Source organism: Octopus bimaculoides, chromosome 1 (genome assembly GCF_046866305.1).
Source record: "Octopus bimaculoides isolate indiv1 chromosome 1, ASM4686630v1, whole genome shotgun sequence".
Classification (NCBI taxonomy): Eukaryota; Metazoa; Mollusca; class Cephalopoda; order Octopoda; family Octopodidae; genus Octopus; species Octopus bimaculoides.
Genome location: NC_142928.1, coordinates 67,235,739 through 67,247,632, shown reverse-complemented (window position 1 = coordinate 67,247,632; position 11,894 = coordinate 67,235,739). Strand labels below are relative to the sequence as shown.

The 11,894-nt window shown below is 35.1% G+C and overlaps 1 protein-coding gene across 3 annotated transcripts in view; it reads right to left on the bottom strand.

Annotated features, from left to right (window-relative positions):
• Positions 1 to 4,137: 4,137 nt before the first annotated feature.
• LOC106870687 (EKC/KEOPS complex subunit Lage3) overlaps positions 4,138 to 11,894 on the bottom strand; it is a 215,126-nt gene continuing 207,369 nt past the window's right edge. For all 3 annotated transcript variants that reach the window (XM_089352034.1, XM_089352046.1, XM_089352043.1), the window contains exon 4: positions 4,138 to 5,211. In XM_089352034.1, the coding sequence (XP_089208160.1) occupies positions 5,100 to 5,211 (112 nt within the window). In that variant the 3' untranslated portion in view covers positions 4,138 to 5,099. The remainder of the gene's footprint in view (positions 5,212 to 11,894) is intronic.

Here is an 11,894-nt window from a genome sequence, read left to right as displayed (position 1 = left end):
AGTAGTTGAGGTATATAAAATTATATATACACACACACACACACACACACTCGAGTGTGCATGTATACACACACACACACACACACACACTCGAGTGTGCATGTATACACACACACACACACACACACACACACACACATGTGCAGACACACACGGAAATACCTGTGATCATATAGGCGCAAAACAGGAATGGAGAAAATAGTATACAAATACTTAAGTTAGAGTTATATTCTTTAAGAGAAACTAAAAGGAAAAAATGAAATTCACGAACCGCAACTCTGAGTTTCACGTAAGCAATTCTATCAGACAGAACTTTTGGATCAATACAATGACTTATTTATGGTTATAAAATCGCACAGTAAGTATTATTTAAAAAATAATCAAATATACACTTAAAGCTTTATTCAACAAGAGTTATGACATTTCAAAATTAATGGAATCTATTGGATAATACAACTGACTGTTGACAAAAAGTAATATAAACTTCAAAATTGAGTAATAGAATTTAGATAAAAATGAATCGTTGTGCATTGTTACAGGGTTATAGTTATAATATTTGCAGACGAGAAAAACTCAGACAAAAAAAAAACGTTTTAGAATTTAAGAAACATAGACAGAGCAAGTAATTTTTTTTATTGTTAAAATGAGGGCAAATGATTATCATATAAATAAAATGTAACTGATATAATGGAAAGTGAGACAGAGTTTGTGTAAAAAACATGAAAGGATATCGCTAGAGCAACATCTAGTTTCTGAGAGAGGTGAGAGGGATTAGGTAAGCTCTGATACATGACGCATCTACATCGATACATTACGACAGTTTCAATACTATATAGGTATACACAAGAAGGAAGGAAAGGTGACAGTGAGAAAGCATGTATAAGAGCGAAGAGAAAAACAGATCTCCAATGGAGGGAGCAAGAAGTAAAACCATTATTGTATGTTGTTTTACCAGAACTGTTCAAAATTAGTGGATGAAATACAATTTCAGAAGGTTTAAGGAAAAATTCAATTTCAAAAGGACAACAATAATTTAAAGATTTAAAACTTATTCAGTCAGAGCCAAATTCAGAACGTGTAACATAATCAATGAACAACTATGTAGAAGTTATAACATTATGTAAGGATTGTATAAGGATCAAATGTGATGGTTGAAGGGAGTCAAATGATTAAAGATAGAACAGGAAGACGCGCAACATATTCCAAATAATAATAATAATAATAATAATCCTCTGTTATAGGCACAAGGCCTGAGGCGAAGTGCTAGTCGATTACATCGACCCCAGTGCTTGATTGGTACTTATTTTATCGACCCCGAAAGGATGCAAAGTAAAGTCGACAACGGCAGAATTTGAACTTAGAATGTAAACACGGACGAAATACCGCTAAACATTTTGCCCGGCGCGCTAATGATTTTGCCAGCTCACCGCCTTCCTAATAATAATAATAATGATAATAATAACAACAACAACAACAACAACAACAACAACAACAACAACAACAACAATTTGTGGTAAAGTGAAATGACTTTGTACATCATCCGTTCAGGAAAAGAGGTCTCGAAACCAAAAGTTTTCAAAAAAAATTGCAGCAGTTCAATAATTCAGATTTTCAGTTTAAAGCCAATTTATCCTGAAACGGGATAAAATATTTCTCTTAAACATAATGGAATGTCATTGCAGAAGCAGCTGCTGGAGTCTATACAAGTACATTTAAGATTTTCTCATTTTCATTGGCTTTCGGAGTCTTTTCACATTATAATGGCTTACCAACAAGAATAGTTAACAGGGTGCTTCTGTTTAATATCTTATAATACTAATGCTTTGAGGGAAATGCCTAACCACTAAATTTAAGAATTCCCTAGCTTCAGTAGTCAAACACTAATATTGAATGTTGCACGGAACCATTAGACCTTTTCAGTCCGAGTTCTTCTAAGATTATTTTCAATGCTCACATAACGAATCTGTTCTGAGAGCCTACTGCTCTTATGTAGATCAATAAAGTGACAGTGTTGAAAGTCACCTCATCCACTGACAACAAAAAGATTCGTTTACTTAAGCTACGAACTATGTTAAGGATGTTAGGTGAATGATTGGAATTATTACTGATATAGACTAACCTTTCGTTAAGCTTACAGTAAAGCTTTAAACTGTTAGTTTCTAAATCTAAAGTATCACCTAAGACGCTGACAGTACCAAGGTTTATACTAGCAGTGATTTTTAGATTCGTACACTCAAATAACTTAAGATCCTTCCCGAGTCCCTCTCGCTCATACATGTTAATATTATTAGTAATAAGGCCACCATCCCTGTATAAACCTGCACTTAAATTTAGGATTTTCTGAAGCAAAGAATCCAGAATATAAACACCTATAACCATGCAACCGTCATAGTCACCTGTATGAATATCGAACAATTCATCCTTGTTTTAGTTTGTTTGTTTTTTTAACCCAAAACCGAGTTTAGTGTTCAATGAAGGAGAGGTTGGCATGGGTGCCAGTCGTCAAATTTGGTTCGATTTCGATTTCACTTGCCTCAACAGGTCTTCGCAAGCAGAGTTTAGTGTCTAATGGAGGAAAGGTACGCATAAGTGGGCTGGCTACACCCCTGGCAGAGGCCTTGGATTATGGTCTCACTTGGCTTGCCGAGTCTTCTCAAGCACTGCATATTTCCAATGGTCTCAGTCACAAGTCATTGCCTCGGTGAGGCCTAATGTTCGAAGGTCATACTTCACCACCTCATCCCAGGACTTCCTGCATCTACCTCTTCTACAGGTTCCCTCAACTGCTAGGGTGTGGCACTTTTTCACACAGCTACCCTCATCGTCTCTCTTGCACACCACAACTGATGCTTCATAGGTTCAATCTTTCTCTCAAGGTACTTACACTCTGCTGAGTATGCACACTGCCATTACACATCCATCGAAGCATACTGGCTTCATTCCTTGCGAGCTTACGTATGTCCTCAGCAGTCACGGCCCACGTTTCACTGTCATGTAGCATGACTGTTCGTACACTTGCGTCATACAGTCTCCTTTTCACTCTGAGCGAGAGGCCCATTGTCACCAGCAGAGGTAAGAGCTCTCTGAACTTTGCCCAGGCTATTCTTATTCTAGCAGCTACACTTTCAGCGTAACCTCCCCCGCTACTAACTTGGTCACCTAAATAACGGAAGCTATCAACTACGTCTAGTTTTTCTCCCTGGAATGTGGCAGAAGTTGTTTTCTGCACATTTTATTGCTTCTGAACATCTGTCACATACAAACTAACTTCCTAGTTAGCCTTCCTTTGATATTGCTACACCTCTTATGTGTCCAAAGCTTACACTGGGTACATCCTATGGAGTTTCTACCTATGCCTTTTCTACAGATCGAGCAGGGCCATCTACCTGAAGGGGGTTGTGTTTTGTCTACCTTCCTACTTATTAGGACTTTGGTTTTAGCTAGGTTGACTCTAAGGCCCTTTGATTCTAGTCCTTGCTTCCACACCTGAAACTTCTCTAGTTCTGATGGGTGTGTGCAAAATCCATGGCTTTTAGAAGAGTTTTCATTAAAGACAGATAAAAATCTACTACATCAAACAGGGTAAGCATACAGCTATGTTTATTCCACATCCAAAAGCTTGAAGGCCCTCAGCATCTAATCCTAGTCCATGTTTTCATCTGGACATTTTCCAGTGGATATTCTTCCTGCTGAGAAGAAATACCAACAAGACAATACAAAGTTTATGCAACGAAACGAGACAGCAGTGGAAAAATATTTCATTACAAATCACAATATATGTACCCATCTGTAATATTCTCCTATGTAACACCATGTTTCTGAAATTATGATACTAAATAAATTATGCCAGATTCTTTGCAAATAAAGTCTGTTTATCCTCTCTTGATTTTTACTCTTTTTTACCACTTTCTTATAATCATAAAATGAGCATGCATGAGAAAAAACAAAATGGGTTTCTATTGCACATACATATATTTATTTAAAAAATCATAAAATATCACGCTGAAAAAATTTTCAGCAGTAATAAACAAAAAAAAAACTTTCATTTTAAGTAAAACAGAAAAATCAATTCAAAATAAAATGCTTCTGAGAAATGATTCATCTGGGTGGGGGTTAAGTAAGTGACAACCAAATACATGTAGTCAAACAATTTTATTCAAGCACTCAGATTACCCTTTAGCCACATGAAGTAGTCTGGCTGTAAATTGAAATGTTGGGTAAAGATATTAATCAGTCTCGATACATTTATTGGTGAGATAACAATAGAGAAAAATATTTTTTTCAAATTGGTTTTTAATTAGCCATGGCACATCTTGGTGTATACTTCTAGATAAAGTAGAATATCCAATTTAGAATAACCCACAGTTATCACAATCCAAACACATAGATATAAAACATATATATATATGTACATGTATACATACATATATATATTCCCAAAGATATACACACACACACACACATATATATACTTATATATGTATGTATATATATATATATATATATATATATATATATATATATATATATATATATATATATATTTATATATATACAAATATATATATATACATACAAATATTAATGTTTGTTTTTGTTAATATATAAAAGTAACATTAAATTGAAGAATTACCCAATACTTTTTAATAGAGTACATGTTTATTAGACATTTTCAAGAGATGGGCATGCTAGCCTTCATCACACACACAATCATACATATATACATACACTTATGTATATATGTGTGTGCGTGATACATTATTGCATGTATATATATATATGTATGTATGTATGTATGTAAGTGAACACACAGTTTGCATGTATGTATAATTTTACTTATCTTGACAGACAGACTGACAGAAATACAGAAATTTTATTGATAGTAGCAGTAACAGCAGTAGTGCCAGCAGTGATGATGTTAGATGTAGTAGTATAATTATTATTAGTAGTAGTAGTAGTATTAGTAAGTGTGCAGTATGAGTCTAGCAGTTGTCATTATGTTAGCGGCAGTGATAGTAGCTCCAAGTGCAGTCAGAGTTCTTCATTAAAAGATGGCTGAGATTACTCTGAGAATGTATCGCTTGTTCCTTCTGTCTCTCTCAAGTTAACGGCGGCCCAAACTTGTTAATGGTTTGTTGTACGAGGACTAAATGATCGATAAATGAATTCATACTGACTCGCAGCAGACGTGGTTCACTGGCTTCAAAATGTCTGAAATAGAAAAAAAAAAAAAGAAAGAAATGTAAAATCATGGATTCTGATATTCAAATGTAATGTTTATTGATTGTGTCTGTGTGGTTAAGAAGTTTACATCCCAACCACATGGTTTCAGGTTCAGTCCCACTGCATAACACCTTAGGTAAGTGTCTATAGCACCAGGCCAATGACAACCTTGTGAATGGATTTAAGAGACAGAAATTGAAAGAAGTCCATTATATATATGTGTGTGTGTGTGTATGTGTGCATGCATGCATGCATATATACTCCTACCACTTCTCTATCACCTGAGAGTAAAATAGGCATATACTACATCTCCTGGCCTTCTCAGTTATCATTTCTCCCTCCCTCTGCCTGTCTACTGTCTCCACCAATCATTTCTTTCTTGATGATGAGGATGATCACACACACACAATATACATCATCATTTTACTGTTAACTTTTTGGTGCTGGAATGGATTAGACAAAGCTTATATAAAACAGAAAATCTACCAAGAGATACCCTTCATATTGCCAGCCCTTGTGTTTTTTTATAAATAAGGTATTTTTCCTCTGTCAATGTTCAAACATCAAAACAAATAGGCAATGGGTAATATTTTTCACAGGATACTCAAATACTGTCATGCAACAGGACATGGTAAGCAAACATTCATGTACTTATAAACAGGTACACACACGGATAGATAGACAGATAGAAAGAGAAAGAGAGAGAGAGAATGTATATGTATGTATACCTATATATGTGTATGTGCATCATCATGATGATTTTTACATCCACTTTTTCCCTGTTAGATGAATCTTTCCTTACACAGTGCCCCATCACTGGATTCTTCATTTGTCATCTCTTTGGTGAGGTTCAAGATCAACTTTTGCCACTTCTGCTCAGGTCACCCTTGGTCTTCCTCTTTCAAAGTATTCTTCCACATGAATCTCCTGGCACTTTGTCACCTGTCTGTCATCACCCATACACATTACATGTCCATACAAGCATAACCATCACTCTTGCACATTATAACAGATTCCTCTCAGCTCAGTTATGCCTTATCGTTCACATACAGCAACTTCACACATCCAGTAGATCGGCTTTCCTTGTTTCTTCCAAACTTCACTCATTCTCTGCATTCAGTGCCCACACCGCACCACCATGCAGCATCCAATCCATATGCATTCTTCATATAATCTACCCTTTTATAGATCACATTTGACCAAAACTAACTGAAACAGCTGTACAGTGGTCTCTAAAATAAAAACTATAAATCTCTACATTTGTATTACTAGTACTCTTTTGTTTGTACCTTATCGTAAATTATAATACACATACATAGACACATGGCAAGCTTCTGTACAGATTTCATCTTCCAAATTCACTCACAAAGCACGGAGCAGCCTGAGACTATAATAGAAGACAACTGTCCATGGTATCACACAGTGAGATTGAACCCAAATTATCAAGCATATCAACAGAACTGAATCTATCTTTATACATGTCCATTGTTGCACTGGGATATAGCCTACCCATCATATCTGTTGTGAATCTCTTCTTTTTCCTTTCAGTGTCAGGTATCTAGGAACAACTGAACAATACTTCTCAGCACTGTCAAATGACCTCATAATGACATTTATCTATCGATATGTGCAAGTGTGTATATCTATTTATCGTTCTACACACACATACAGACAAGAGAGAAGGAATGAAAACGTGAGTAGTTAGGAAAAGAAAGAGATTGATGTATGAAACCTAGCTGAGAATTTACTCTCAGTACCACCAATAAGGTGATGTAATTATGTAGATAGACAATTGCATTAGCAATACATTTGCTAATGCAGACATTTCTTAATAAATAACTGAACCTCATTTCAAGTTAACTTCAAGGCAAGTTAATGTTTACAAATTATATCTTTGTTGTGAATGCTTAATAACATCCTTCAATTTGATCTAAACATTTTTATTAGGAATAAAAATTAGTAAAACAAGTTAATTATAACTTCTCAATCAATTTAAAATTGAAATGTAGCATTAAATTTATTCATAAGGATATTTCTATTTCTATATAATTTCTTTTTTAATCATAGGAGGAGGAAGAGGAAGAGGAGAAGCATCGATCACTTTTACAGACCCGCCCAGACAGGTAAGATTGACAAAATTAATGTCCAGTTTGAACATCTGTAGATCGATGTTTGGTGGTAAAGAGATGGGGTGGAGAAAGAATCCTAAAATTGCAGCTTTTGGAAAGATTGATTGGACAAAGTGTTTTGTGAGAACTGAAGAATGGCAAAGTGAAGAAGAAGAAGAAGAAGAAGAAGAAGAAGAAGAAGAAGAAGAAGAAGAAGAAGAAGAGGAAGATGAAGAAGAAGAAGAAGAAGAAGAGGAAGATGAAGAAGAAGAAGAAGAAGAAGAAGAAGAAGAAGAAGAAGAAGAAGAAGGTGCATCAGGCTGTCCTAAATGGAGGAAGATATGCAGTTTACTAGTTCAGAGGTCATTGTAATAGAAGTGAATGAAACTGAGAACTGGGAGTCAATGAGAGAAGGAGGAAGACATAGGGAATGAAAAAGGTAGCAGTTTTTTGTGACTGCCTTTAGAGATGTAGAGAGCAAAGAGAGAGAGAAAGAGAGAGAGAGAGAGAGAGAGAGAGCAATGGGTTTGAAGTTGTCAGGTTCTGGGTGATGTTGCACTTGGGAATATAACACATGCCCCACTCAAGCAAAGTGCACAGGCTATGTGGGTGAAATGCTTATGACCCTGAGATACCTGTGATGATAGAGAAGGGTTTCCAATATTGTGATTGATTTAAAAGAAGAGCTTCCTAAACCTTTGAGTAGCTCCAGCAGTTTCTGTGCGGGTCAAAGTATCTCTGATGTTTATTTCACTTTTCAAAGCTTTCTATAAAATGGCATAGAACTTAATATAAACAGAAAGATTGGTTAGTTTGGTGGGGATAAGAGTTAAAAAATATATATATGTTAAAAATCAAGTATTAGATTTTCTATGGCTTAATCACACACACACACACACACACACACACACACACACACACACACTGATATATACTGAATGTAAAACAAGAAACAGTTTGTAGAGGATAAGAAAGAAAAGAATTTAATTGCCTTGGAATGATGAAAGGCCAGAAACTTTTTTCCCTCCATATATTGATAGCTGACCTGATTACTCAACACAGTGATGAATAGAAGAATTTACAGGTACTGATTTAGGAAAAAAAAACAAAAAATTTTTTTTTTTTCTTTAATACACTGCTAATAGCATTTTAAAGCATTTAAAAGTATAATAGTCATAACAGATTAAGTAGGATAACATTCAATTTGCACAACACATCCATTACTTTACATAATCAGAAAAAATATATGACTCAACATTTGCCAATCAGAAAGTTTTTCTCCACATACATGGCCATTATTTGAATACAATCTAAACTATTAATATCAGAAACTATATTGGCATGTAACTGTATATTCTTTTATTCATTTATTGGTTCCAGCCACTGGGCTGCAGCTATGCTGGAGCAGTGCTTTCTAGGGTTTGGTCAATCTAAATCAACCCCACCATATATTAAACTTTTGCACTCAAATTATCAATCTCTGATCGTTGCACCACTAAGTTATCAGATGTAACGCAATCATGGAAATGCTCACACCCACACATTTTTATATACACATGTACGCACAATGGGCAACCACAGTTTTTGTCAACTAAATTCTACTCGCATGATCTTGATCAACCTGATTCTAAAGGCGCTGTGCTGTGAGACCAAGCTAGAATTATGCAACTACAAAGCAAACTTTTTAACAACATAAGCATGTTTTTTGTACCTACAAATGTGTTTCTATTACATTTCATTTATTGCACAACTAATCTTGTATGCAGAATAATTTGTAGCTTAGCTCATTTGACATATTGGGCATGTGAAGCATGCTTAATATTCAATTAATTTGCTAATCAAGCACCATTTAAAGAAACAAAACCAACTAAATTTATTATAATTACTTGGTAATCATTCAAAAACATTTGGAAGTCTTAGTTTCAGTAGTATCTGAGATGGCAGAGCAATCAGAGCCAAACAAGAAAATCAAGCAAACAAACATATCATTAACAGTGGCACACAAGTTTGTGATGGTTAGATTCATATGATAGACGTAACGATAGCAGAGGTGCACAATTAACACTGTTCGTATTTTATTGCATACTTTTATTGTATGTAATAAGTAGTTTCACTGGGCAGTTCTGAGCTGAAATACTGATAAACTGTGTGTGTGTATGTGTATTGAATATATAATGTGTATATATATTATGCTTATATAAAGTCTATATTATACATATACAATGCTCTATATTGTATATGTTATATATTATATATATTTATACATATATATGTATATATGTGTGTGTGTGTGTGTGTGTGTGTGTGTGTGTGTGTGTGTGTGTGTGTGTGTGCGTGTATAAACATGTGTATGTATATGTATGTGTATATATATATATATATATAAATATATATACATATATGTGTGCTGGGGTGGTTGTATAAAAACAATTATAATATAATAATCCACTCTGATAAGAAAAAGTGATTGTATGAAATTTATAAATGGCTTCTATACAGGAATATATATATATTCAAACTAGTTGTTTAATATTCTTATCAGATTCTTTGGGTTTACGTCAGCTTTATGTTGTATGTATATTTGCAATCTCATTTGGAAGTAATGCTGAGTGCAGATTACTATTTAAATAGTAGTTTATAAGAACAAACTTAATATATGGTCTAAACACATTCAGATAAGAAGAGGTGGAGATAAACTTAATGTGTTAAACAGAAAAATGATAAAAGAAAATAAAACAAAGTCTTTTACAATAATAATTGCATGAGATCTATAATATAATTGCAAAATATTATAACACTGAAATTATATATGTTGGTGGCATAATGTGGCTCTATGGTTAAAAGGTCTGCTTTGGAATCATGTTTTCAGGGGGGCTTGACCCCCACTGCATGACACTGTGAGAAAGTTTCTTCTATTGTAATTTTAGTTTGACCAATACCTGGTGAGTGGAGCTTGGGAGACTAATACTGTATGGAAGTTGTGTGTGTGTGTGTGTGTGTGTGTGTGTGTGAGAGAGAGAGAGAGAGAGAGAGAGAAGGCACATAACCTAATAGCCAAGACTGTTGCACTCAGAATCTTGAAATTGTGATTTTGATTCATAGACTGGGTGTTGCATTGTGTTCTCAAGCAAAACACATCATTTCACACTGCTCTCCAATCACTTCAAAATTTGATGCGTGTGGCACACTGTGCACCTGTACAGATAATAACAATTTGATGGAAGGAGTTAGCAAGTGTGCAATGCAAACATTTGATGACTATAAACAATCATCTGTGCACAATGTTCAGCAAAAAAATTGTGGAACCCTCATCAATAGAAGAGTCTACTATATATATATCATCATCATCGTTTAACGTCCGCCTTTCATGCTAGCATGGGTTGGACGATTTGACTGAGGACTGGTGAAACCGGATGGCAACACCAGGCTCCAATCTAATTTGGCAGAGTTTCTACAGCTGGATGCCCTTCCTAACACCAACCACTCAAGAGTGTAGTGGGTGCTTTTACGTGTCACCTGCACGAAAACGGCCACGCTCGAAATGGTGTCTTTTATGTGCCACCCGCACAAGAGCCAGTCCAGGGGCACCGGCAACGATCCCGCTCGAAAAACCTCGCGTGTCACTCGCACAAGAGCCAGTCCATGGGCACTGGCAACGATCTCGCACGAAGGATATCATGTGTCGCAGGATAAAGAGAACAATGGTAAAGTTAGAAATATATTTTATGGATAGAGTCTTACAGCTGTTTCAGGGAAGATCCAATGCATCCCTTCATCGGAGACAGAAATAGTAAAGGAATCGATTATTATATCTATAAGCAGAGAGTTATAGTAAGAAGTGAGAGTGAGTGTGATGTGCTGAAAGAAGAAAGAAAGAACAGTACTTGGAGTGTAGCTTCATTAATATATATATTAATATATTTCTAATATATTATCTAATATATATCATTAATATATATATTAATATATTTCTAACTTTACCATTGTTCTCTTTATCCTTTTATATATTTATACATACATACGCTAATACACGACTTATAATCCCCAATCCTGTTCATACAACGATTTGGGCATAAACTAACCGGTATACAGCACTTACTTGGTATTACCTGTATCTTTGGGTTTGGTTAAATCCAATACCCTCCTTAGCCTTATATATATATTTATATATATAATCAGCTCTTTCATGTTAATTTTTTCAGGCTGGCATGGGTTAGAGAAAACTTATTGAAGTAGATTGTCTGTAGCCAAATCCCCTTCCTGCCACCAACTCTTATTTTTCAAGTAAGGCTGTTGTTTTTTTTTTCCTTTGCACCAGTCCTTAACTCTTTAGGATTCAAACTGGCCATATCCGGCCCAAATATTCTACCTGTTTTGTGTTCAAACTGACCAGATCAGGCCTCTCACATCTACCCTGCAATGTCATTCTAAAAATAAACAATCACATCATCAAAATCTAAAATCAACAAGATAATGTAGGATTAATTCACAGCAATGTGAATAAGTAAGTATTATATTTGACAGAATAATCTGAATGCTAACGGGTTAAACACACAAATAGAC